The following is a 27,585-nucleotide window of genomic DNA, read 5'->3' as shown; positions in this document are numbered from 1 at the left end:
CATCTTTGGTAGTTCTCAGAGCTTTTAATTGCATCCCACAGTCTTCATTCTGCACATGAAGGCTCAGATGTCATCACAGGACATAAGTGTGGACTTTTGGTCGAGACATTCGACATTCACATTCAACGCCAGAGACCCTCTTTGAACCATGACCAAACTTCCATAGTTAGAGTAGATCATGCAGTAACAACTAACTTGGAGCATGAGATGCAGTTGAAAGCTCTGGAAAAGCTAATAAGTGGACCTTGAGATTTTCTTTAGCATTTAATGTCCCCCAAGGTCAAGAATGGACATCCACACTCACTGTCTGTCTGTCAGAGTTCAAGCCTCTCAGTCCCATCAGAGCATTTTTGGGGATAGAAAACTAAGAGTGAACACCTAAACCTAAAATCTTTGCATTTTTTTCAGTGCAACGGCTGATAAAACATTTTCAGACATCTTGGGTAAATAATAACCTAGGCCTGCAACAATAGAGTATTCTCATTATCAATTAATCTGTAAATTTCAATTAAATTATTTTTTACAATAATATATCTGAAAATGTGACTTTCCCAAGACCTAGGTGGCTTCTTTCATCCAGTCTGAACCTATTCAGCATTGTTGCCTTTAAACTGTAACAAATAAAAAGCCAATGTATAATAAAGTGTACACGTGTTTCAGTCCATCATCATCTGACCTCACATAAAAGTCTGCTTTGCAGAAACAGTCTGATTGAATCTCTTGTTTGAACTAAAAAGGAAAGAGACGCAAAGTGCAACAAAAGAGTGCTGTTAGTGGGGTATGTTGAATGTCTCTAAATACTAAAGTACCCAGAAGCCTCAGCAGCCATCGTCCATCCACACCTGTGAAATCACGTCATCATCATCATCTCCAGTTTTATAATCCTCAGAAGGCCTCATCGCTGCAGTCAGGAACAAAACAAGAACTTGATGCTCTCTCATTGGATGTTTCTTACAGCAATGATCTCTGGGACTCATAGCTGAAGAATCATTATGGACACAGTCTGTTACCTTTTGACTTTTTATCAGTAAAGGAGCATTTCTTCAGTTCAGCGTCACTGTTTGTATTGATCTTCATTTGCCGCAGACAGTCAGCTGACATCAAAAAGCGCCTCATGGAATACCGCTTGTATTTTAGCGTCATCTGCCAATTCTGAGCATGCCGCTGCTGATTTACTGACACGTGCCCGTTACAAACAGCATGTCATTAGTGTCATTAGTCATAAGTGGGCGCGAAAGCTCACTCTTGTACTGCGCAATCATTGTGTGACAAAATCATCTTAACTCAAGGGCTACTTACTAGCATTTTTTGACAACCGAGACAATAAATTTGCTGAAGACCATAAGATGAGATTGAAAGCTCCGGAAAAAGCCAGTAAGTGGACCTTGAGTTAAAACAGTATTGTCACACAGCATGTCACGGATGTCCACTGGGAAATAAAACAGTAATATTAGAATAAAATAAAGACTATGGCTATTTGACATAACGCACTAGCATCTACTTAGCATGAATGGTCAACCCTGTGACATGCAGCAATGTCCCACCTCCCAACGTAAAAACACTAGAACATATCATGAACCAATACAGGTTAACTCTTTAGCATTCAAACGAGGCTGCACTGATTATGCTAGCCAAGAATAGATAGGCATGTAGCTAAAGCTAGCTCCAATAGCTTATAAAAAAAAAAAGCAACCTTCAAGTTACAATTATGACTGAGAAACTCACTTCTCTGAAAGCTCTGATGTGTCAGACGTGTTGCTAATAATACAAAATGCCTGAAAGTCAAACAAATAGGGACACCTTTTCTCAGCCAATGAACACCACTCAAGGTGATGATACCCAAATATCATGGATGTGGTGTTATATTGTCAGCGGAGTACGTGACATGACAGCTATCTGAGACCCAACAGCTGGGATTAGTACTATTAGCAGTATTTTGGGATTCAGTAGATTAGCAGGGGCGGCCCGCTGAGAATGATCGCCTGACACTGAACCAAGAGTGACATATCCATGTGCCGCCTTTCGATGTCAGCAGCTGTCCAAATCATCTGTACGTCTTTTTGCTGCACCTTACTAATGTCTGTTTCTATAGCAACAGATAAGACTGTGACGACCTTGTAACTCCAGTTCTTAGTGTTTCTGTTTTGCACTTTAAATGTCGCAGGAGAAACAAACTGTACAAACTAACAGTTATGAGTCACTTCAGGTTTAAGCTGTTCGTTCTTCACATTCAAACTCGCTCTCTGTCCTCCATCACGGTGTGGATCTACTCCTTGTCCTCCTCCTGCTCCCCTGCCTCCTCGTCTTTCTGCTCCTCCTTGTCTCCTTCATCACCTTCCGCTGCCTCTTTCTCGCTGCCGTTTTGTCCCCCGCCTCCATCTTCATCACCGCCGGCCTCGGCCTCAGCTTCTTTGGACTCTTCTTCGTCGTCGCCCGCGCCCTGAAAACACAAACACATTTTAGACTTTAGATTTGACAGTGGGCCGCTGAAAGGTGCTGCAGTCATGACCTGTTTCAGCAGAAAGTTTCAGTTGACAGTGTTTAGATATAACGTTAAAAAAGGACAAGGCCCAGGGGAGATTCAGGACACTATGTCTTTAAATCATTAAATCAATACTTACTAACTTTTAGAACTCAGCCTTTGATCCGGACAGTGCAGAGTTCCATCTTTCCAACTGACTAATCTTAGATTAAGCTTTTATGTGCACATTTTAGTTTCAGTCTAAGGTTAGGGGACTGTGTGTGCTGGAGGTCCAAAGGTATACCTGCTTCAGGCGGCTCCTCCTCCGGTTCAGGACCCGGGCCTTCATCCTTTGGGACAGCGCCAGCAGCTTGTTGTGTCTCTGCCTCTTCTTTGCCTTCTCCGCCTCCTCTTTCCGTTTCTCCTCCACATGGTCCGAGTCCGACTCGTCCTGCCGCTGCAGCCTGCTCCGCTTCCTGGGCTGCACCATCCTCTTCGGCTTGCTCCTGCCCTCCTTCTCATCGTCTTTCTCTTCATCATCATCCTCCTCCTCCCCGGGGCTGGAGGACGAGGAGCTGTCGTCGCCTCCCAGGAACGAGCGCTTTCTGCGGGTCACTGAGCGGCTGTCGTCGCTGGAAGTCGCCCCGGAATCGCTGCGGTCCCGGTCCTCCTGCTCGCTGTCCTCCTCCGGGGAGCTCTGGAAGTCGGACTGGGATTCGGAGGACGAGGAGGAGGAGGAGGAGAAGGAGCCTTCGTCACTGTCGTCCAGGATGGAGGCGGGCAGGCCGATCTGGCGCTTCTTCGATGCGGCCACCTTGGTTTTCCGCATCGAAGCGAACATTTTCCGCTTGTACAAGCTCTCCATGTCTGCACGCGGTACCGGAGACCAGTGACATTAAACAGAAAACTGGAAAAGAGAACCGGACCGAGTGTAAACAAGCTAACGGTGAAGCTAAACCACTTAGCTTAACGTTAATTTATATCGTCTGCGCGTCACAACAACGACAGCGTATTTTTTTCACAACATGGCGTCTGGATTCACCGCCATGCACTTTTATTTCAGATTCTATTCACGGAAACGTTCTGCCTGGATGTGTTAAAACAGAATTTACGAGCTAAAATCGGGACATTTCAGAGGTGTTCTTCTCAGTGTAGCTAGCTGTGTTATTGTTGTGGCTCACGCGTCTTCTTCGCTGAAAGGAATTGCAGCAGTGTTAGAGCGCCCCCTGCAGACTCCACGATGATAAAACCTGAGAGCCTTTATGAAATAGAATAGAAAAACTATGATTAAAGATGCTAATTGAAGCCAAACTAAGCTACAATGAAGAGCTAAAAATAGCCTTTACCAGCTACAGCACCCCCCACCCCCCCACCCACACACACTGTAGTGACCCACCTGAATGTGTTTTACTGTAGGTTTGAGAACTCACACCCCTACTGACCCCTCCACACCGACCCCCACACTTGTATGTATGTATATAGTTCTATGTTTATTTATATTCACCAATAAAGCACACATAGGCCTTTTCACAAAAGACATTTTGACATGTGACAGTATGAAAAGCACACGTGTAAATAATCAAATTAATCATGGCTACGTTTACTGTACGGTTTAGTCTCAACGCTCTTATCAGCCAGCAACAGCAACAGGCAGCCGCTTTCAGCAAACAATCTCTGATAAACCCACTGCACACTACTGCACAGCAGCAAACAGCCGACAGAGGGGATACTGGTTCAAGAGTTGGTGGAGGCCAAACAAGAGTTAAAAGGGAAGTGAATATTGGACTCACATTAATCAGGTGGCCAGAAACACAACACTCGCAACAGTCTGCTCTCAGATTGAACTTTCAGTGGGATTTTAATGTTAGTATGAATTTGTAACAGGTTGGTGAGTTTTCAATCCATCACATCATGAAACAGATAACATAAGGTATTTATGAGACTGGAATAATCTCTACAGTGACTGAGAATACTGAATCAGTCCCTTCATCCTTTGACCCTCAGATGTCCTCTTACAGGTTCACCATCAGGACTTCTGTGCCAGGAGCGTGCTCAGTTTGATCTTCCCGTCCATGGAGGCAGTCAGGCAGGTGCCGCAGTCCACCGCCGAGCACCAATCAACTGTCACCACCGGCGCTTTGTGCCCACCCAATGAGAGCACGCTCTCCAGAGCTGGCTCCCCATTGGTCAGCTGAGGGGGGGTGAAAAACATTATTTAAATGAAAATATGAATTTTAAATCAATCAAGTGTTATAAAAAGTTCTTAAAATTACAATTTGTGAGTTTTACAAGTGAAAACATGACAATTACTGATCTTCATCCTGTAACTTCTTATTTTCAACAAGCTGAATAAAAAACAACATCATACAAAAAGACAATTATGATAAATAATTAATCTAAAAAAATTACAACTTAAACTGACTGCAAACACAAATTTTAAAGATGATTTTTGAAGGTAAAACCAGAACAGTTAAGTGTGGATGAGAGGTGGACACAGGGTGATGAAGGTGTATTTACCGTGTATATGATTCCTCCGGTGTTGGAACAGGTCAGGACGTGTTGTCCTTCAGAGTCGAAGGCAAAGAGTCGACCTCGAGGAACCTGAACCTGAATAAGAGTTTATTCACAAATTAAGGCATTTAGACAGAGCAACTATGGAGGGAGTCTGGCTCGCATTATGTTTGGATCTTAGGTAGGTGTAAACACATCACACAGCCTACAACGTGCTGGCATCATCCATGCACAAAATAACCTCATAGGCTACGACTATTTTTGTTTTTAGCCAATATAAAATGTAGCAAGTGAGGAGGCTGAAAGAGACGCGCCTCTAATGAGTATGCATCTATTCTGAGCCATGAAAGCGCATGAAAACTCCTCAGATGTGCTATTTAACAGAACTGTGTGAAAAATGAAAGAATTACAGGTGGGAAGTGAATGATATACAGTAAGAAATAACAGCATGTGTAACGGTGTGTGTTGCACTCATCTGTGCAGCTGATCTGCTGTCAACAAGGCATCTAATTTATCTAGTGACAGAGTAGCTTACATGCCATTACTGCAACACACCAGGACAAACTGAAACGTTATTTTTCAAAGAAAGAAAGAAATAACTTCATGTTTTACATTTGCTGAATTTACAGGAGGGGAAAAATAAAGGTCTGTCATAGAAAAGAGAGATCTAGATCACTTTATGGATACAGATCGCATAACAGGTGTAAATGGGGGTACGGTAACAGTACTTACCTGTTTGTACCCACTGTACCCTGACAGGACAAAGGGCCCAGTGGCATCCTGAGGTAAAACCTGCTCTGACTGCTTCACTCCACACCGATGGATGTTCCACTGGATGAACTGAACACACACACGTTTATTCACTTAACTGAAAACTGCAATGGCGGTTTCTTTCCAAACATACAACATGCCCTGCAACAATAAAACATGTTTTAAAAAGTCCAAGATTGAAATGACACTTGTTGGATCTGTAGACATTCTGTGACCATAATGGGTTTTCCACAAAATGAACACACTAACACATACACACACCTTGCCATCTTCTCCGATGCTGAAGACGGTGTTTTCATCGTAGCTGAACTCCACACTGTAAACCTCTCCGTCGTGAGCTCTCCAGCTCATAGCGCTCTCATACCGCTGCATATCTGCAGGTGTAAAATGGAGTGTTTCAGGCGTCATTTGTGCCCACTGCCCTCAGACTATGCAACAGCAGTGTTATACTAGATTAGTATTTTATATTCTATTTACAATTTCTATTACATTTCTATATGTATACAGATAAACACTAAGTATCATTAATTAACTATATTATATATTAGTCTGGTGTACACTGTTTACATATACGGGCGGCTGTGGCACTATACCAGTACAGACCCTTTGCCATACGAGACTTGCTGACTTTGCTGCTACTAATCACATGTCTTTTATAGTTCGACATGTGATTAGTGTATATTTGGTGTATAGATATTTTTATTTCTATTCTTATTTTAGTTTTATATACCTCTTATTATATCTTGTCTTATCTTAATATTCTTTGTTGAGAAGAATGTATCTCTAATCAATTTCAATCTTATTTTGTCAATCTTGCTAATCATCACATGGGATAAAAACAAAAATTTAACAGAGTGGCCGAGACAGTAATCATATGTCAAATTTGTTTACATCCAATAAAATAAATGCTATTTTCATTGTTTCAGGAACGGGATGGGACAGGAGTCCTAACTCTGGGATTGGGAAGGGACAGGTTTATTTTTGTAGGAGAGGGATGGGACAGGAGTCAAAATCCCTTTCCGTGTCACTTAGTGATCGTAAACCTTCAGAGGAATCTATAATAAAAGTAATTAGTTAGTTGCGTCCACTGACCAAACAGCCTGATGACTCCGTCAGCAGCTCCGGTCACCAGCAGGTTTCCATTGTGGTTGAAGGCTGTGCAGTTAATGGCTACTGGTTCTGGTTCTAAAGAGAACTGAAGCTGAGAGACAGACAGAACATTAATTATACACGGCCAATTCTCTGACCAAACCGTCAGCGGCCAAGTTGCGTTATAGGTAATGTAGGCGCCAGATGGTGACAAGAAAGAAGAATGCACGGAATAAAACAAAGTGGTTCTGATGCACTGATTCTGATCCTTTCTTAAAAACATTTTTGATACTTTTTATATTGTAACTGTACATTGTGAATCTCCAACATTGTCATAGTGCAATGCAAAATCAGTGGAGTACTTTTTCAACAGCCGGCGTACTACATATTAGCTACATAACTATTACTGAACTAGCTGGTTAATTACCTGTTGTTTGACCGTCTTGGTGTCCCAGAGCAGCAGCTGTCCAGACACTGGTATAGGAAGTCGAGGAACAGAATCGCAGCTCCCAGATCGACTGAGAGCTGCAGCTGAACAGACAAATGATGAACCGCTGGGACTGCAGGCTAAAGACAAGATACTGAGAGACAGAGGAAGCACACATTATTATCAGAATTTGTACTACAGCCATAAACATTTATTGCTACGTGACAAAATGTAAAACAAGTAATAGTTCCAGCATCTAACCCTAAAATCACAAACTGCCGTTATTAGCTAGCCTTTGGTGTTTAGTGAAATGTCTTGACAACCAAATATCCACAGAACTAATGACATTCCCGTCAATTTCAGCTGTACTTAAAATGCTAGCATGCTGACATGCTAAACTAAGCTGGTGAATACATCATCTGATGCACCTGAACACATCATCAGTGATGTATCCTGGGGTCACTGGGTGTTTCAGGCCTTTTAACATCGGACACCCTCGCCCGGGCGACCCAGCTGTGGTTGATCAGGCGGCCACAGCTTTTGTTCAGGTGGAGCTCGCTTATCCCTATGGACCTCCCCTCCAGATCCAGACCCACCTTGAGGCATTCAAAACTCCGTTGGTTGTGTTCTTGATGGCTCTGCTCCTTGCAAACTTGTGATGCCCACTGCACTAAGGCTCGCACTCTTAGGTCCTGCCCGTGGCTGCTCTCCTGCCTTGACAAAAGCAATTGCTTGGGTAACGTTTCATACTCTGATCCCTGGCTGGTGGCTTTGTTATAAGTTTCAGCATGATTGTGGAGCCAAGTGTATCAGCTCTAGTCCGAGTGCTTTTGGCCAGGAGCTCAATCTGTGCTTCAACATCCCTTTTGCCGAGCACAGTGGGCAGTTTGGAGAATCCACTTTTCCCCAGTTAAAGAGGTTCGCTTACAAGATGTCGTACACTGTCCGAATAAGTGATGCGGTGCGGCTCCACTTGCCAGAGATCTGTCCATGTGACTCTCCGGTCCATGGCTATCGCGACCCTTTGATGCTGAAGCAGAACCTGTCTATGACTCGGCCCTGCTTTTATGACTGATCTTGACTTCGCCAATTTGAAGCTCATCCAAGCCCACAAGATGAGTTTTTCCAGCCCTTGAATGATCCACCAGCATCCTGAGTAGTTTGTGGGGGATGGAGCAACACACATTGGCTAGGTCTAGCCAAAGCACCTTGAAGGAAGTCAGACAATCACCTTACAGCCTTTTGGCAATCTTTCCTTCCACTGTTGGCTGTATGATTATCCTGAACCAGTCTATTCTCTAGGAATCCTAATCCTTGGGGATCCACTGCTGTGCCACCTTTCCTCTCCTCCAGATAACTCTCAGGATCTTCCAGAGCTGGTTAAGTTAACCTTGTTCGGGACTCCACTCGGTCCACAGGCTGACTTGGATCTTGCCTTTCTCACAACCTCCTGGAATTCTTTCAGGAGTGCTTAACTGATATAAAAGTCCTTGATGGGAGGTAGTGAGTCTATGATGATGTTGCAGCAGCCTAGCTACTTCTGCCTCTTGGGGTCACCTTAGGTGTTTAAAATGTACAGTTCAATGTCCTCCTTTGAGCAGGCCAAGTTCCCACTTCGCTTCTTCTTGGTCAAACCTCGGAGATTCGCTATGAATGAAAGTGCCTTCTGGCTATCTCCTTCCAGAGTCTTCGGTGCCATTCAGTTCTCCACAGGGTCATTAGCCTTTTCCCCACAATGTTCCACAGCTCTGCCAAGGGGGTGGGGTGGGGTTCATGGTTTAAGGTGTTCTGGTTACCCTCTTCCTCTGCACCAAACCTCTCTAGGGCTAGACTGGTGGTGATAGTTGTCATCGCCTTCAGCCTCTGCTCCACTTCTCCTTTCACAGACACTTCGAGCACTTTATTAGATAGGTCCTCCTAACTGCTCCCAAACTGTCGTCTTGCAGACCTGTGGCTACTTTTGCTATTGCTTTTCTTGCAAATCTTCCCACCTCTGCATACAACGCTCATAGTCGTTTAACCTGATATGGATTTCCTCCAGATGAAGCATGCAATGTAGGTTGCTGACCCTTTTTGCCCTGGGTGTTGTCTTTCTAAGCTGTCATTTGTCTCTCTAATAGTCACCGTCTTCTTCATGGTTATCACTTTTGCATGTTAACATGTTAGCATTGACATTGTCAGCATGCTGCCATTTGTATTTATGTTAGCAGGTACACAAGTCATCCCTGTGCTTAAGTAACCCCAAAGAGCAGCTAGCATGGCTGTAGACTCTTAGTCTCGTTACTTTTCTGTTTGTATATGGATAAAATAAATCAGACACAATGTGGTAATTAGCGAGCTTTAGAGGTGTTGTGGTATTTTTGAACTTTGGACAGAGCCAGGTTAGCGGTTTCACCCTGCTTCCAGTCTTTATGCAAAGCTAGGCTAACCACGTCCAGATTCCAGCTCCATTCTTAATCCACAGACCTGAGATTAAGATTGATCTTTTCATCTTACTCTGAGAAAGTAAGTGACTAGAATAGGCAATTTGTTTTTGTACTTATATTACCATCCGAGGGCCTCTAACATCACATCACTTTACAGTTCTACTGTCAGAACAGTTACTTAATACAGTGCAGTAGGTTTACCGTGGATGAGTTTCATCGATGTTCATCTCATAAAGATTCTTCTTAGCATCTGTATCATACAGCCGCACTGTGCCAACACCGCTGCCTAATAATAACTGACAACACAAAAGTTTTTGTCACTTTGGAAATGACATTTCATTGACTTACATACATTCATAACTTGCAATTTACCCAATACGTGCTTTACCCTAAGACTACCCTAACCCAAAGGTTTAAACCTCAGTCCCCACTGTCATTGCGTGACATATTTGTATCCCCACAGTTAGACTATGGGAGTGGCCAAATATCCTAACTTTATTAGAATCAACTTCAACTAAGACCACTATGAAAATAATATGTTAAATGTTTGTTTCAATTTTATGCACAACATCTTGTTTGTGTTATATGGTATTTATACTCTTATTTAATTGTATTTTATTTTATCTTACTGTACTTGTATGTGGATATGTCAAATCACTGGTTGAAAGGGTGGGTGTGTGGTGATGAGTGAAAAAATATAATAATAAGATTTTTAATATAACATAATTTGGCCAATTGCTACAAAATACTTTTTCATTTATCAGGTAAATGTATTAATAGAAACCTGATTAATGCTGTTCATGTTATTGTCTCTATACTCAGTTAATGTGCAGTCTGTCTCTTGTTTGTACCAGTCTGTCAGGTTTGGTGGCCCATTCCAGAGACAGTAGAGGAGACTTGGACATGATGGTGGCTTTGGTCTGCATGATGGGGTTGAACGACCACACCTGAGAAAGAGAAGGAGGAAGAAGGATAAGTTATGTACAATTCTTCTCTATGTTCATACAAATCCATAAGAGAAATGATGCAGATCACCTTGATGACTCCGTCCACATCCAAACTGGCAACCCGGCGACCAGAGCAGTCAACCCTGGATAACAAAAGAAGGAGGTACGGGTGGAAGAGAAAGCTGACTTTAAAAGCTAGCCAAGTCCACCTGCAGTTACAATCTTAATTTCCTCAGATGGTGTTGAATCTGTTACTTTGTTCAGAAACCAAGCAGTTTCAATATTGTGAGAAGAAGGAGTGGGGTCATTCTGGAGTCCCTTCCCCTGTTTGACCAGTTAAACCAAATGTTGAAGGCAGACCTGCAGTGCATGATGGAAGAGTGGTGTTCTCCATACTCCTCCTGGCTTAGTTTGATGAAAGGCTGTTCCGCTGACAGACCGGCTCCCTCTGGTCCCCTATTTGAGGAGTCAGGAGGTTCACTAGAGGTCTCGGCAAGTAGCTCTGCCTCCCCCGCCTCCCCCTTCTTCTCTGGTGTCTGAAGACAACACATGGAAGGTTGTCAGTGTAATGGAGTCAACATCCAGTCCCAGGAGACATTTGCAACAGCCAAACTTTCAAAAATCTTTTTGTGCTTCCTCGTAAAATAGGTGGTGCTGGAAGTTTGGTGTTGTAGTGACTGCTTACGAGATAGCAAGCTAGCTAGCTTGTAGCATAACGGCACCGGCCAGCCAAATCTGATCGCCAAACTAGCTGGTGTGCTACCACTTACCCAATTACCAGTTAGCAATAGCAAGCTATTTGTAGCATGGATATAGCATGGAAGACCGTACACCCAGCTTTTGTTTGTCCACAAACAGTTCCAGCATGTAACTCTCTGTAAAACTTAAACATGTCATTTTTCCATTTCTTTTTACGTACTAGTTAAACAAATCAGATAAATCATATCCATGTCTGTTTTGTGTTATGTTCAGCTAAGCTAATCACCTCCTGGCTCTAATTACATACTTAGCATACAGACATGAGTCTGGCATTGTCTTCTCATCTTATGTTCGGTCTCCAGGATTAGAGCAGTCGTCCACTTATCGGACAGTCGGTGGTTTGATTCCCCGGTTCCCCCAAACTGCATGTGGAAGTGTCTATAGGCAAGACACTGAACCTCAAATTACTCACAACGGCTGTGCCGGTGTGTTAATGTGTATGAACGTATTCATTTCTGTCTCTGGTAAGGTGAGCAGATTGTGCCTTTGCTAATCTGTGTATGTTCTGCAAAGCGCTTTGCGTGGTTAGAAAGACTAAAAAGTCAAATACAGACCATTTATGTTCGGCTATATTCGCTTATTTTGCAAAAATGTCAAACTTTTACTTTAATAAAACAACTAACTAACTAAACAAAAAATGCACCAGATTTTGTAAAAATGCATCAATCTGGTGTGACCACAATTTTAATGCTAATCCGTCCCCAGTACTACCCTTCAGGTACCTGTGATGGTGGTTTGGAGAATAGCTCCTTCCTCTCTTTCTCATGTTCCTGGATTCTCTTGTGTCTGGGGTGTGTCGGCTGGTTTGCCGACTGTTGGGACTGGGAGCTTGCAAGTTCACTGGTTAATGCCTGGCTGGAAACTGGCTTCATCTCCTTAGCTTGGACTGCCTCTTTTGACTTTGCAAGCTAGAAAACACAAAAAATATTGATACATCCCAACTTTTTCAGCGCTTAAGCAAAGGTTTGTATGCACAGTTTGTGAATAAGGCCCAGTGTTCTCTACTATTGTTGCCAGGAGAAGATTACAGCTATAACTTAAAGACCAGCCATTGGAAGATGGTCAGTTCAGTACTTGATTTCCAGCAGGCTTCACACAGATTAAGGGATTTCTAGTTTTTGTTTGTCATCTTAACAATGGTAATTTCAAAAATCTACACTCAGACTGGCAGGACGAGAAGGTAAATGATCTCTTGAGGGTTGAACTTCTCTAAAAACATTCTTGACTTTGTATTAATACAGAGAAGTTGGGGGATTTCTCCATTCACTTCAGTATACTCAGCATTTCCCTGGAGCAGCAAATAGTGCACGTCAGAGGAACTGAAGCTAAACACGCCATAGCTCTGTGGCCAAAAAAAAAAGTTATTTGGAAATTTAGCAGCTGATATGACCTGATTTAAAAAAAAATTCACATTCTTGTTTTGAGTCTCACTGAGCTGTCAAACTTAAACATTTAAACACCAGCCCTGCTCTTACCGGATTTGTTGGTGGGTCCTTCCTGCCCACTGCTACCTGGCTTGGTGAGGACCCAGAGGGGAACTGAGGTGATTTCCCTGGAGTGCGTCTTCCCTGAGGTAGGAATGTAGAGAAGAAGTTTCTGGAAGGAGTAGTGGTGGTGCTGACAGCGCGCTGGCTCGACACCAAGTCCCTACGAGGGCAGAGGAAGAGAGCAAAAACGTTTAATAACAGAGCACTGAATGAGACCAAAATGAATCCAAGCTGCAGTGAAGACAAGAGGAGTATGTAGAGACTGACTGGTAGGAGCAGAACAAAATCTTGTCCCAGTTCCATCCATTAACACAGCTCATTTTTGGGTCGCCGTACGCTCGAAGCAACCCTCCAGAAACAGAGCGCTACAAGTCAACACAGTAAAATAACTTCACTATAGAACAAGATGTTCATCACTCACACAAACCCACTACCAGAACAGAAATATAAAGACCAACAGCAAAGGTGTGGAGTGATGTTCCCTTTGATCAACATACATGTTCTGATGTGTTTGGTTGATGTTATGGTTGTGGTCGTTTCATGGTTAAGGTGAGATTATTGTGTAACTTCAGTTCTCCACCCCTGCTAAACTGACGCTCCACACAGACACAGAGTGTTTGCATGCTAACTAACTCCTTTTAACTTGGCACCGTCATCCAACACAGATCACACACATACTTTGATTTGGCCTCAAATGCAATCACACACACAGAGAGGAAAGCACCCGCTTCATTGTGCTTTCGTTGTCTGCCACTCGTGTGATCAGGCTCGTCCACGCTCAACATACAGTGTAGGTCACAGAAATGTTCTTTTGGGCATTCACCCAGCACACATGCATCTCTTTGTCCTTAAGTTAAGTGCATTTTAGTTCAGTTTCATCTTGCGTGGTTAGCTTTTGTTGATATTTTAAATTTGTGTATAGACATACTGTTTTTTTTATGTTGCATAAGTGAATATATCACCAACCTCTTTTATGTATAACTCTAAATCCTTCAACCTACTAGCTATTGATGGTAATTAATGGTATAGTTATTCACTTAATTATTAATCAGTTCCAAATTGATAATTTAATATATTTTATGAGACTAAATTAATTAAATGGTTGTCAATTGTCTCTTCTTTAAGGTGTGTGCCCTAGGGTGAATTTAACAAGCTAAAATCTATTATTTACTATTAAATAATAGTAATAATAATTATGATTATATTATTTAATGTAACTATTGATGCCATTTAAACCCTAATTTCCAACAAAAGACAATGTTTACACTGACAAAAACTACATCCACCCAACTGCAACAGACAGTGATGTTGTGTAATAGAGATGAGTGAGTTTGGTTGAGATAAAAGAAAATAGCTCAGCCCAGCACTCTGGGTTATATTTCCAGGAGATGACTTATCAAACACCAACACAACAGCAATGAAAGAAAACAACAATGTGAACTTGCAACAAAGAAAACAAACACAGCTGCTATTTTTTAATGTAAAATACACAATTGACAAAGAAAACGAGAAAGACAAGGACAAAGATGAAGACAGTTACATTTCATGTCTGGTCAGCAAAGCAGCTGAGATTTCAGATGCATGGGAAGAAAGACGCTGCAAGGTGACAATGACAGTTGTTTTTAGCTACATTAGTGGCGTGGCAATGTTGGTCAACATTTGGTCCAGACTGAAATACTGGTCCAAAAAACATAAGGGAACAATTATTCATCACAGTATAACATCAAGTCAATTTAATTACAGGCATATCAGTCCGTCCAGTCAGATTCTGAATCAGTGTCACGTGTTTTTGTGCAAATGAAAGTGACAACAGGTGCACTGGAGAGGCAACAGCAAGAAACCTAAAAAGGGAATGGTTGTGCAGGTGACGGCCACAGACTGCTCTCTCCTTATCTTTCCTGACTGATTGTTCTCTAGTTTTGTGTTTTGCTAGTGTCCTTGTCACTGCTGGTAGCATTAAGTGGGACCAGTAGCCCACTCAGGTTGCACCGGTAGTCCAACTCCTCCAGGAAGGCATATCCATAAGTCTCAAGAAGGTTTGCTATGTATCCCAGCACAGTGATGGAACATGGAGGACGTACCAGGAGACGGCCATTCCATGAGGAGAGCTAGACAGGGCCGTAGAAGGGCATCAACCCAGCAGTAGGACTGGTATCTGCTCCTTTGTACGAGGAGGAACAGAAGGAGCACTGCCTGAGCTCTACAAAATGATCTCCAGCTGCTACTGGTGTTTCTGACCAAACTGTCAGAAACAGATGAGGGTGGCATGAGGGCCTGATGTCCACTAGTGGCATCTGTTCTCTCAGCCCAGCACCATGCAGCTCGATTGGTATTCACCAGAGAACACCAGAATTGGCAGATCTGCTATTGGCGTCCTGTTCTCGTCACAGATGAGAGCAAGTTCACACTGAGCACATGTGACAAGACGTGACACTGTGCTGAACGTTTTATATATACATTGTGCATTCAGACCAGTCGCGATTGCCTATCGGCGCTGAGACTGTCTGGACATCACCGACGGCTTCAGAGTGTTGTGTGGATAGGACCAGGCACAGCTGAAGGACTGAATCCCCGCTGGCCGACAGACAGTGGCTGAGCTACGGGGAGCTGTGGAGAAGAGAGACGGGGCAGTGCCTGAGCTTTTGGATGAATAAACACCTGAGCATGCCCAGACGTTGTTAGTGCACACAGGCACGTGGGGGCCATACACACTGACTCCCATTATGAGTTGCATAATGAAAGTCACACAAGTTGGATCAGATCCAAGGTAGTTTTAATGGTCAAGTTACAAAAGGGTTGTAAAATGAAATGGGAGACTCTCTTCTGCTACATAGCAGACAATATACAGTATGAAAAAAAAAACAATCATAGAATGGTAAACAGAAGCAAACTATAAACTTTATTGCATGGAGCAGTAAAGACTTAAATTAGCAACTTAAAAGTCTGATAGCTTGGGGGGAAAGCTGCTCTGCAGTCTGGTGGTGGGACTGCAGAAGCTTCTATCTCTCTTCCCAGAATGCAGCAGGGTGAACAGGCTGTGGCGGGGTGGGTACTGTCCTTTAGTATCCTTTGAGCTCTGTGTAGGCACCTCATTTCACCTCACCAATCACTGATGCTTGGTAGATGGTCTTACCAATGATCTTCTGAGCAGTGTGGTCACCCACTGCAGAGCCCTCCGGTCCTGGGCCGTGGACATCCCATGCCAGTTAGTGATGTTTTCAGTCAAGATGCTTTCTATTGCTCCTCAGTAAAAGCTGACGGAATTTAGCCGTCTTAAGTTTCCTTAAGAAATATGGCTGTTTCTGGGCTTTCTTCACTAGCGTGGAGATGTGAGTTGACCATGTCAGGTTCTCTGTGATACTGATTCCCAGGAACCTGAAACTATTCACCTGCTTCAATTCAGTTCCACTGACGTAGACAGGAGGATGTGTCTTTATACCCCATTTCCTAAAATCAACGATGAGCTTCTTGGTTTTGATGACGTTGAGCAGTAGGATGTTCCCTCTGCACCACTCAGTCTCGTCATTGTTTGAAATCTGGCTGATGAACGGCGGCGTCGTCCACAAACTTCACTAAAGAGTTCTCTCCATGTCCTGGAGTCATGGGTTTACAGCGTAAACAGGAGGGGGCTGAGCACATAGCCAAGGCGGGGCTCTGGTGTTGAACATTAAAGGGAAGGAGTTGTGGCAATCCGAAATGTCTGGGGTCTGTTGTGAGGAAGACCGATATCCAGTTGCCGAGTGTGGTGGATCTGTTGGTTCTGAAAGCAAACTGGTGAGGGTCCAGCCTGGCTGGGATGTTGTTCTTTATGCTCCAGAACCAGTTACTAAAACAGGGCTAGGACTAGACACTGCATTGACACTGACTTTTTAGGAACAGGAACGATGGTGGCTGTCTTGAAGCAGGTGGGAACCCTCTCCTGAGACAGTGAGATGATGAAAATGTCAGTAACAACATCAACTAGCTGATTGGCACAGGTTTTTAGTACACAGCCAGGAATGTTATCAGACCCAGCAGCTTTACTCATATTCACTCTCAGCAGGACTCTCCTCACATCTGCTGTGGATACTGACAGTGGCCGGTCCTCTGGAAGTGGAGTGGACTTTACAGCTGACTCCTTGTTGAGATCAAAGCGAGCATAAAAGGTGTTTAGTTCATCTGGTAATGTGGCCTCACACATGATGGGGGAGCTCCTGCATCACAGGCTACCTGTGATGTTTTTGATGGCCTGCCACATATCTTTGGTGTTGTTGGTGTTGAGGTCTCTTTCCAGTCTCTGCTGATGTCTCTGCTTTGCCTCCTTGATGCCAGCTTTCAGTCTCGCTCTGGCGGTGTTGTATGCTTCCTTGACAACCGACCGAAAAGCAGCTTTTTTGGCTCTGGACAGAGCCCTCACATCTCCATCCATCAAAGCCTTCTGATTGGGTCTTAGTGATCACCACATCATCAACACATTTGCTGATGTATGATGTCACTAATGATGTATGTTCTTCAAGGTTGATGTGGCTCTCCTGGTTGGAAGCCTCTCTGAACACACTCCAATCCGTGTTGGCAAAACAGTCCTGTATAGCTGCTGTAGCCTCATCTGTCCACACTTTGACTGTTTTAATTGTTGGTTTGACCCTTCAAATCAGCTGGGTTTAAGTGGGCAGGAGAAGCAGAGAAATATGTGTGTAATATCTGTGTATTTGTTCCTCTGGTAGGGATGTGGACATGCTGGTGGAATTTAGGTAAAACGGTTGTGAGGTCTGTTTAATTAAAATCACTAGCAACAATAAAAACACCATCAGGTTGTTTTGTCATGTGACTGTGCTGATGACCTCATACAGTTCCTATAGTGCTTTTTGTGAATTTGCATCTGGAGGAATGGAAACAGCAACGAGAAAATACTAGTGAATTCCCTGGGAAGATAAAATGGCCAACATCTCAACAATTAGAATTCCACATCTGGTAAACATTGTCCATCCACCGTGATTGCGTTGGAGCACCAAGCATCATTACTTTAAACAAACAGTCCTCCTACCCTCTTAATCAGAAAAAAATTATAAAAAAAACAAAAATGTAGCATAATTTAAGGGAGCTACTGGTCACTGCATCTACACCCACAGCAGTTGCCATGGATCAGCCAGTGATTTCAATGTTTTTAATTTGATTTTCAGTCTGATTTTGAATCCAGCGCTTAATCGGTTTATGATTTTGGTTTCCATTTGGTTTTCCATTTCCAGTTGTTACTTCATTTTGTTGTCAACTAGTCATACACTGTACAGTAACGATTTTGAACTATTTTGTTCATCGAGATCTGATGTGTGATTTAAGTTTCCTTAATTCTTTTGAGCAGTGCATTTATTGGATGGGTTGTCGTGAAATTGTGTCCAGACATTCATGGTCTTTGTTAACATCAGGTCAACATTTCTAGTTGAAATTTCAGACTTGGAACTCGGAAATTTTCGACACGGGAATTCCATCTTCACATGTCAAATGGAACGCACCATAAGTCCTGCAGCCTAAACAGTGGACGAAATGTTATGGCAATCTGTCTATTCTGTGACTCCTCAAATAATCTTAAAAGGTTGGATATTTTTTTAACCAAACCCTTTTGGTCACTGCTGCAGAAGAGACAACCACTGTGTTTGTGAAATTTCTTCTGAGAAACATTTACCTTCATGACTTCTTTGGATATTTGGAAGGCTTCTTTGAAAAACAGTCTGTACATGTTACCACTTGGGGTCATTATTTCCAAGCACAGAGTTTATTTAATTGGTATGCCAGTGACACCAAACTATATAGGCGTTAAGCTTGATGATGCCTTTTTTTTTTTTAAGAAAACACAAGGTAGACATGAATACTGCAGTGCTTTATTCTCATGAGTAAAAAAAGAGTATATTAGGCGGTTTAAAAAAAAACGCACATGAACAGTCGGCATGAATGTAAACTGTCGCTATTCATTTTATAATCGGGTTTCCTCATCCGCTCTGATATATTCTGCCATAGTTGAGAATTCTTACTAAACTCCCGGTGGTTCAAGAGAGTAAATTAAAACTCTGGGAATTTAGAGTTGCACAAAATAAACTTCTTTATCATTCTTTTCTATAGTAAAATGTTAAATGCCATGACTTCTGCCTCCTGCCAAGGCCTGAATCCAATTGTGACTGTGTTCCTTTAATCACCAAATCATCAAACTAATTCGTATCTACTAGTGATATTTTCATGTTTTTCTGTGCTTGACATCTCATAATGTTGGATGCAAACAAAAGCCAAATCTGCAGTATGCCAAAAATACCCGGATGGCGTACTGATTCAGAAAAAATCTCCTGTATGAATCGGACCAGTCTACCTCACGTTTCCCATAATGCAAAGCGCTAGAACTGTAACAACAACCTGTCTGTTGTGTAGAGGACAAGAGAACTTGTTTTACAATTATCATTTGCTGTTTCATCACTAAATACACTTCTAACAAGTTTTGAGGCGAGAAATCAACTGTGTAGATTTCAAATATCAACAGTTTTAGGAAAGTTGTCGCAGTTATGGCTGTTCTGTGCCCAGTGGAAATAATTGCCATGCTTGTGGTCTGAAAGCCATTTTAAAGATTTTAAGATTCCAGCACTTGCCCATAATATCTGTCATACCCTTACTTCCTCAGCACTAGTCTACTGCAATGGTCTTAAACCAGAAAGCAGTCAACATGCTCTAACTAAGATTAAATGCAGCTGCCAGATTTTTAGTTGAAGCCAGAAACGGAGATTACTTTCTTTTAGCATCACTACACTGGTTGTCCTTTCATCCCATTCAGATTACCAAAAACCTGAGCACAGCCTCATGTCCTCCTCAGCTCTAGGGTGACCGGTCTAAGAAGCTAAGGCTCTCCAAATCACTATGTTCCTTTAAATCACTTGAACTAATTTGTATCTACTGGTGATATTTTCATGTTTTTCTGTGCTTGACATCTCATAATGTTTTACTGTACATTAAAGTTTCATGTTGGCAGAATTTATCTTAACAGTGTCTGTATTTGTCTGCCCAGTCAACAGTCCTCTGCTCGCATGTGAAGATTTTAAAAATGCATCGTACTGACAACAATTCATCAGGTGAATTGTTTATTTGGCAACATCAACTGCATCACATCACACAGTGTAAAAACAGCAGAAATACTGTATCGTTAACAATAAGTTAGTTAAAAGCTTTTTAAATATATATTTTATATGAATAAACACAATAACGGCAGTGTCGTCTGCTTTAAAGTGCCTCAAAATTCTTCTAAAAGTGACTCTGGGATGAAGATACAGTATGTGAGGTTTCTGAAGGACAGCCTGTTACAGCTTCACTTGCTGAACAAAAACGTCCTCACATTCCTCCCTCCTTAGCCTTTTTCCTGTCATGACACTGCTGTCACAGAAGATGATTAATTTGCTTTAAAATGAGAATTCTTATTTTAGTCTCATACATCGGACTTCTCTGGCATTACTCAGAATTTCAGACCTTATTTTCAAAACGCCTGATTTATCCTCAGAATTCACAGATAAAAAATCTCAAATCATACTACTAACGTCTCAGTAGCTATAGCAAATAACTTTGGCACGAGGTCCACTCTGTCATGGTCTAAAATTCAGCAAACAAAAGGCTTGATTCTATACAAATCGACATATTTGACTTCATAGATGAAATTCTTAAATTAAAACAAATGCAGTGAGGTAAAATTTAACAACATGCCAGCATGCGAAAGTGCTAACAGCAGAGACATTTCCTGTGTCCGTCCTGTGTTTAGTGCTAAGAAATAATTAAAAAAAACACATCAGGACGAAAAACTGCGATGGATAGATATTTAGCTTTGATTAATATTTGAAATGACATTTTAGAGATAAGATTTAAGATGGCTACCATCTGTAAAAACACATAATACAGTTTTTGTTTTCCATTTAAGTGCTTAAACTGATCTAAAACCAGAACTTAGTTTAGGCTATACATTTTAACCGGATTCCAAAGATTCTAATACATCAGAATAATAATTTCCTTTAAAGCATGGCAGCCATCTTGAGTACCAGACCCCTCAGGGTCAGGGGGATCAGCCATGTTAGAAAATGACTTGCTCTTGATCCAATATATAACTTTGATAAAAAGCATAATGTCGTCGACCGGACTTGAACATTAAAAAAACAGAATGGCAGCCATTTCAGTTGTAGTCAGTCATTGGTAAAGAACGTGATGTTAGTGTCTCACAGCTCAGTGTCTCCTAGTCGGTCCATGTTCTGGACGTAGACCGGCAGCTTGTGGTGGACCATCTCGTCTCTGTCTCTCTGGTCCCGATTCTCTGTCTGCAGGGCAAACAGCTGGAAGAGATGAGATGAGACAGACCGGTCAGAGCCCATCTAAGCGAACCTCAGCATGGCACTGTAGAGATCAATATCATTTCACCTCACGACTGTTCAGATCACAGGCTGCGACTGCTTAAATGTCATAGTGAGCCTTGGTGAGGAGACTGGAAGGGTCTTTTTGAATCTCATGATAAATGTTACAAATAGTGGAACATTTTCAAATAATAATGATGATGGAAGTTTTTAAAACAAAAGGATTAGAGTTTTTAAAATAAGTGACCAAAATGATGTGACTTTCTAAAACTTTTCCACCTAAATAAGGGCATAAATGGTGTGACTTTTAACCAAATGATGTTTTTGTTTTTGAAATCAACTGAGCTGTCAGGACTTCCATCACAGCCCCCAGCACAGCCTACCTCCATCATTGAGGTCATTTCGTCTTTGAGCTAAAAGACAAGAAAACGTTGAGGAAACACAGCTGCACAATCGCTGGATGTCAGGAAGCCAACATATCACTGCACGGCCTTTCAAGTGTTCTGGTCTTCCCTCTGGTGTCCTCCGGCTTCTCTGGTTCAACTCTGGGTGATGAAGTCGCAGAGTTTCCTGATGGACTGATAACTTTGCTTGTGGCTAAAGTAAACACTTACTACTGCTAACAGTAACATTAGCTGCTTTAGCTCTAGTTAGCTCAGTTAGCCGTGCAGCTAGTCGTTGTATTAGCTGACTCTGCTCGGTCCAAAGCTAACTGAACTAAATAGCTAACGGCGGCTAAACATCAGAGGGAAGACCAGAAAATATTTCCTCCACAAAACATCACCAAATTCAGTATATTAAGTTGTTTTTGTACAGCGATCAGTGAGCCCCGACCCCCAGAAACAATCCGGTCTGGTGACCTCTATCGCTGCGGTGCTCAGAAGCACTGGGTGCTCCCCAGGGCAGGCTTCTGGAAGTTGGCCAATCAAAAGAAAATGGGCTTTTAAGGAGGGGGGGTTTTAAAAAATTGTTTTCTATAGAGGATGAAATGAGGGGCTGCAAAGGGGCCAGTATTCTAAGGCTGTATTCGAAACCGCCTACTATACTAGTAGTACATACTGATTTGGCCTAAATGTAGTATGCAGTATGCAAACAAAAGCCAAATCTGCAGTATGCCAAAAATACCCGGATGGTGTACTGATTCAGAAAAAAATCTGAATCGGACCAGTGTACCTCAGACTCCCATAAATGCAAAGTACTAGAGTTGTAACAACAACCGGTCTGTTGTGTACAGGACAACAACGAAACTTGTTTTACAATTTTCGTACGCCGTTTCATCACTAAATCCACTTCTAACAAGTTTTGAGGCGAGAAATCAACTGTGTAGATTTCAAATATCGACAGTTTTAGAAAAAATGTTGGCGAATTGAAAATGTGCTCGAAGGTTTTCAGATCTGAGAAGCTATGCAAGTGCGTAGTGAGAGTAAAGACCCGCAGCTGTGAGACAGTTTAAATGTTATGTTATTCAGCCAATACATTCTGAGTAATGTAACGTTTTAGCTTAAATCAAGAGACATCTGGCTCGTGATGGACAGGCTTGTATAACTTAGAAGCACTGTGATAAAAAATAAACAACAGAAGTAGTTTTAAAAGGGGACTCTTGTTGCTTTATTATTATCATTATTCTAATTAGACATTAAATTGTTAGTGTAATGTTAGAGTTGTGCTTACAGTACTTGCTTTTTATTTCATATAATTCTTATTTATGCACCAAGATACCAAAACAAAACATCTGGTACAGATCAACTGTAGCCTTGTTCTCTTTACATAAGATTTTTTTAAAAGGTAGTTTTATTTTAATTTTTTTAAGTGGTAGTGACATTTAAATTCCTCCTATTGTTCCTATTTTAAAAAAACGGAAATTGGCTTAGCCAAATTAACAGTTTCACTGTATCCTCCAGTATGTAAAACTCCGAATACAGCCTAACATAAAAAAAAATGTTGAGCAGTGAATCATGAAAACATAATTAAACAATGGGACCTTTATAACCATATAATGGAACTTTTTCAACTAAATAATGAAACCTTTTAAACCCTGATGATGGGACCGTTTTGCTTAAATGGTGGGACTTTTTTTAACCATAATTATGAGACATTTTCAACAAAATGGGGGGAGATTTTAATAACAATATGGAACTGACTTATGATGCTAATCTTGGGAATACTTCCTTGTCATAGAAATCTGTATTTTTAACCCCAACTAACACGACTATTTAAATCTCACTTGACTTTTTAAAGTAAATTGAATGGAACTTGTTGAACCGTTAAAGGGAATTGCTTAAACCCCATGAGACCTAACGTGTGCATTTAAGTTTTGTCTAACAGAAAAATTATTGTTGGTTAAAACCTTCTAGTAAAAAAGCAGGAAACATTTTATTAATGGTTTTCGTCTCACCAGCTGGCGGAGCTGTTCGTTCTCTTCTGTCAGGCTGGTTGTCTTCTGGACTTCGGCATCAAAACTCAGAAGAACTGGCTGGGGTGAAAACCAGTTATGGACTGGAAACCAGCAAATCCACAGTTTAAATGACACAGAGGATCAGAATGTCATCTCCACTATTAAATCTAATCTAACTACAAACGGGACATTACACTGTGAACTCGTAAAAGGATATGCATACACTGGAAGAGGACAGACAGGAAGTTATGCAGTGAAACCAGGAACGTGTCAGCCCACTGGCGCGAGAAGTATGGAGAGAAGGCGGCGTTCTGCTCAGGGGCGGGGATAAATGGCAGGATGAACCAGTCACGCCACTCGGCCTGACCCTGCAGCTCCAGCGCCTGCTTCTGGAAGAACTCCTGGGTCTTCTCCAGGTTTCCTTTCTAGGAGGATGAAAGAAGAGATTTTAACCGTTGCTCTGTTTCAGATTTGTACTGTCTGGTATGTTGGATTTCTCTACAGGGTGTTACCTGGATGGTGTTGATGACGTAGTATCTGTACAGGCTGGTTCTCAGTTTGTTGACTGTGGATCTGTAAACATCCTCCAGTCTGCAGAACAGACGTCTGTCCAAGTAAAGCCAGTACTCCTTCAGACCAAACAGGTCGAAGCTCTGGACAAACTGCTGCAGCTGATCGATGATCTTATCCACCTGCAGACGGGGACGTTTTAGAGTAACGACAAACCTAAAAATCATCCCTTTTAAGAAGAATAAGTCGTACCCTGAAGCCTTTTTCCTTGTCGGCTTTGATCTCGCTGTCCAGGTGTTTCAGAGTGCCGGTGAAGCCCCGATACATCAGATACTCTTTCACGTGTTCGTCTGTCCTCTCCACTGCCGACCCCATGGTGACCTCTGACCCTGCGAGTTATACAATATGGTTTTCCTGTGAAGTTAACACCATCCATCCATCCATGTTCAACCAAGCAGAAAAAATATCTTGTTGGCGTGTCTTCTGTAATCCTTCAGTGAAACAGTAGTCTCCTGAGGCAAGATCAATTTGGCAGTGGTGGCCTAAAGGCTGAATCGAATGCCATTTTGTCTCTCTCTCTCTCTCTCTCTCAGAGTCTAGGTTCTGCTCAAGGTTAAAAGGGAGCTTTTCCTTGCCACTGTGGCCAGGTGCTTACTCATGGAAAGAATTGTTGGGTCTCTGTTAATAATATTACAAAGAGTACATTACATTTATTCATTTAGCTGACGCTTTTATCCAAAGCGACTTACAATTGTTGTACATGTCAGAGGTCGCACGCCTCTGGAGCAACGAGGGGTTAAGTGTCTTGCTCAGGGACACAATGGTGGATGGGTCACAGTGGGGGATTGAACCCGGGTCTCTCACCACCCACAGTCTAGACCTGCTATGTCTGAAAAGTGCGTTGCGATAACTTCTATTCTCCCTATTCTTTACAGTATTGGCTGATTTCTTCACTTGTTTCAGGAAGTTTTTAGGACTACACTGAAATAGAAATGACTTGACATTTTTGATCATGTGAAAAGATAAATTAAAAAAAAAAAAAGATATTTTGGGAGAAAATATGTTCAACCTTCAGAGAGATCCTTCTGGAAAGTGAAATATTTTATCTTGGCAGAGTTGTTGTTGTTGTTGCTGACAACAACGCTTGTCAGCAACTAAAAGCTGCATTCAACTGAACCTCCCAGGCAATGGCTGGACATAGAAAGGAAAATACTTGACTTTCCCCCCTCAAGGACTGGAGCAGGAAAATGGATCTTCTTCGCTGCAAACAAGGATGCTCTCATATTTGGATAAAACTAAGGACACTATGTCAGTAAGAAATGTGGCCCACTTGCTTCACCTGTATTGTTGAGGCTGCCTTGTCTTTTGTGAAACCCCTTAACGTTGTTCTAAATATCAAAAATACACCTAACATTGCAATCACCAATACCGAACAAAATGTCATAAATAACCAGTAAAAATCTCCTACACATCATCACATATTTATACCAGCCCACCGTAAAAAGCTTCATCTAACGACTACATCTATTGATCGGTGACTTCACCCTGTGTAACAGCCCAACTGTCTTCGGTCCCAACACACTTCAGATTCGACCCTGAAGTACACAGTGAGCACAGAGCAGTGTTAGCATATCGTGCTTTACAGCAGTTCAACTGTGAAACGGCTCCACATAAATAAAATGTGCTCTCTCTGGAACTAACGGTTTCTTTAGTGAATCATTTTGATTCCTTCCGCTCTCGGGTTGCAATAAAACAACCATCAAGCCAAACTCGATTCAGAAATCTCACCAAACTGGACACGTGTCTAATGAAGGAAAAGACTGCACTGACTCTAACATACACCAGCAAACACCAAACGCTGCTAAATAAGATCATTCAAGATATAAAATATTAAAGGTACACATTTTGAAGTGTGACAGAAGTTCCTGTTTAATTTTACTTTCAGCAACGAACGACCTGGTCAAATGTTTTATATTCTCACGAATATATGAAACACTTAAAGGGTTCTACATGCAGAGTTAACATGTTAATCGCGTTTATACATGAAAGGCATTCAGTCATGGCTTACTGTTTACGTGCCTCAGTGGATAATCAAGATTAGTTTGAATTGAGCGAATTTTTCCTGGAGTTCGGTGTCCTGGTGCGAGACAACAACACGTACCGCCTCGAAGCAAAACCTTCAACCCGCGAAAGCGGCTTCAACGTTACTTAGATCCACGTACTACCCGGAGCACGCAGGCTGATTCTGAATGTGATAAAATAGAAAATACTTACAGCAACAACGACAAAACTCTCTTCCTGTTGTGTTTGAGAGTCATGTGACGAGTTCATGTGACGTATACAGCCTGTGTGAACTCGGAGCGCCCTCTGCTGGCCAACATGTTGTACTACATTTTGAGCGTAAACGCCAAATGAAATGTATTGCACTTTATTTTAATTAGGAAATGTTTAATTCACAAATTAATTTAAAAACAAATTCCCATGTTTAACATTTGTTTTATTCATTTATTTTGTACTTTTCATATTTACAGTTTTTGGTCCTGTTAAAAAAATATAGATTTACACATATCAAATTCGATTTTATTGATTGTGTCTTCCAACTACAACTGTTAAAAACTCCTGTTATGACAAAGTTTTTGAGAAAAAAAAAACCTTGGCAGAGGTGATGTAACTTGCTACTTCCTCTGTCATTTTGTTACTCATTCACATATGTCACCCCTGCAAACACTATTTAGAAAAAAATATGTTGCTGATACAAAGTGAACTTTCTGCACTGCCAAACTAAAGCACCATTTTTAGTTTTGCATATTACAGTAACATAAATGCAGATTCTTACTTTTCTTTAAATTGACATTTTACAACACGTTAGTTAACACGTTTATCTGCTTTTTTAAGTTATATACATACACTGCTGTTTACACATGCTTTCTTATTCAAAGTGCCAATATTCAACATAAACAGGAATCTTAAAATGTTATCTTACCATTAGCTTTCATTTAAAGTTCATGTTGAAAACGTCGTGAAGAAGCAGAAACTAAGGTTTACTTTCGAAATAGGATTGGTTTTAACATAACCAGGAAAGAACTTGTGCAGGCTACAAGTTTTAGACTACGGTGATGTTGTTTACATACATGCTGCCTCTACATATTTCCACCTACATATTTCATTTGTATATTTTTGTGTACATGGCCATGCCAGCATTTATGTAATATATGTAATACAATGAAACAGAATTGCGTCAGTTTTCCTCTCAGTTCCAGTAAATAAACAAACAACAAAAAAAGGGTTAGGGTTAGGTATAACTTGAACTACTACCAGTGTAAACAGCCCAACTTTAAGTTATCCTATTTGGTGGTTCACAAAACATTTATAATTATGAATAGAAGTGCTTTAAGCTAATTTAAAAAACTAAAGAAGAAAATGAAAAATATGAAAAATACTTCATTTGCACAATTCATAG

The 27,585-nt window shown here is 41.6% G+C and overlaps 2 protein-coding genes across 7 annotated transcripts in view; both read right to left on the bottom strand.

The window, feature by feature from the left end:
- thap1 (THAP domain containing, apoptosis associated protein 1) overlaps positions 1-3,651 on the bottom strand; it is a 10,062-nt gene extending 6,411 nt beyond the window's left edge. The window contains exons 1-3 of the mRNA XM_046067731.1: positions 2,766-3,651; positions 2,271-2,440; positions 1,545-1,561 (exon numbers count right to left, since the gene is read on the bottom strand). Coding sequence (XP_045923687.1) covers positions 1,545-1,561; positions 2,271-2,440; positions 2,766-3,326 — 748 coding nt within the window. The 5' untranslated portion in view covers positions 3,327-3,651. The remainder of the gene's footprint in view (positions 1-1,544; positions 1,562-2,270; positions 2,441-2,765) is intronic.
- A 644-nt stretch (positions 3,652-4,295) lies between these two features.
- Positions 4,296-27,574, bottom strand: wdr91 (WD repeat domain 91). Of its 6 annotated transcripts, none has more exons than XM_046066364.1 (18): positions 27,109-27,574; positions 24,378-24,514; positions 24,128-24,307; positions 23,839-24,040; positions 23,616-23,716; positions 21,093-21,202; positions 12,867-13,038; positions 12,114-12,299; positions 10,993-11,168; positions 10,721-10,775; positions 10,537-10,632; positions 9,887-9,981; positions 7,260-7,413; positions 6,836-6,944; positions 6,005-6,117; positions 5,705-5,812; positions 4,979-5,068; positions 4,296-4,652 (listed from the first exon to the last, which is right to left on the bottom strand). In XM_046066364.1, exons 1-18 carry the CDS (start codon positions 27,119-27,121, stop codon positions 4,488-4,490), a joined length of 2,262 nt encoding a protein of 753 aa, XP_045922320.1. In that variant the 5' UTR covers positions 27,122-27,574; the 3' UTR covers positions 4,296-4,487. The 6 variants fall into 6 exon arrangements, with proteins under 6 accessions (XP_045922320.1, XP_045922321.1, XP_045922326.1 ...); XM_046066365.1 differs by having other exon boundaries at positions 23,616-23,698; positions 23,833-24,040; positions 27,109-27,571; XM_046066370.1 differs by lacking the exon at positions 27,109-27,574 and adding an exon at positions 26,400-26,486.
- Between the last annotated feature and the right edge of the window lie 11 nt (positions 27,575-27,585).

Source organism: Micropterus dolomieu, linkage group LG13 (genome assembly GCF_021292245.1).
Source record: "Micropterus dolomieu isolate WLL.071019.BEF.003 ecotype Adirondacks linkage group LG13, ASM2129224v1, whole genome shotgun sequence".
In the NCBI taxonomy this organism is placed as follows: Eukaryota; Metazoa; Chordata; class Actinopteri; order Centrarchiformes; family Centrarchidae; genus Micropterus; species Micropterus dolomieu.
Note: the sequence above shows the minus strand (reverse complement) of the source record. Positions and strands in the feature narration are given on the sequence as shown.

Bases quoted from the DNA above. Each gene is read 5' to 3' on its own strand.
- wdr91 (XM_046066364.1), bottom strand. The intron at 11,169-12,113 runs GTACCTGAAGGG...TGTTGTCTTCAG, and splicing joins TCTCCAAACCACCATCACAG to ACACCAGAGAAGAAGGGGGA. The intron at 5,069-5,704 runs GTAAGTACTGTT...ACTCTTATTCAG, and splicing joins GGTACAGTGGGTACAAACAG to GTTCAGGTTCCTCGAGGTCG.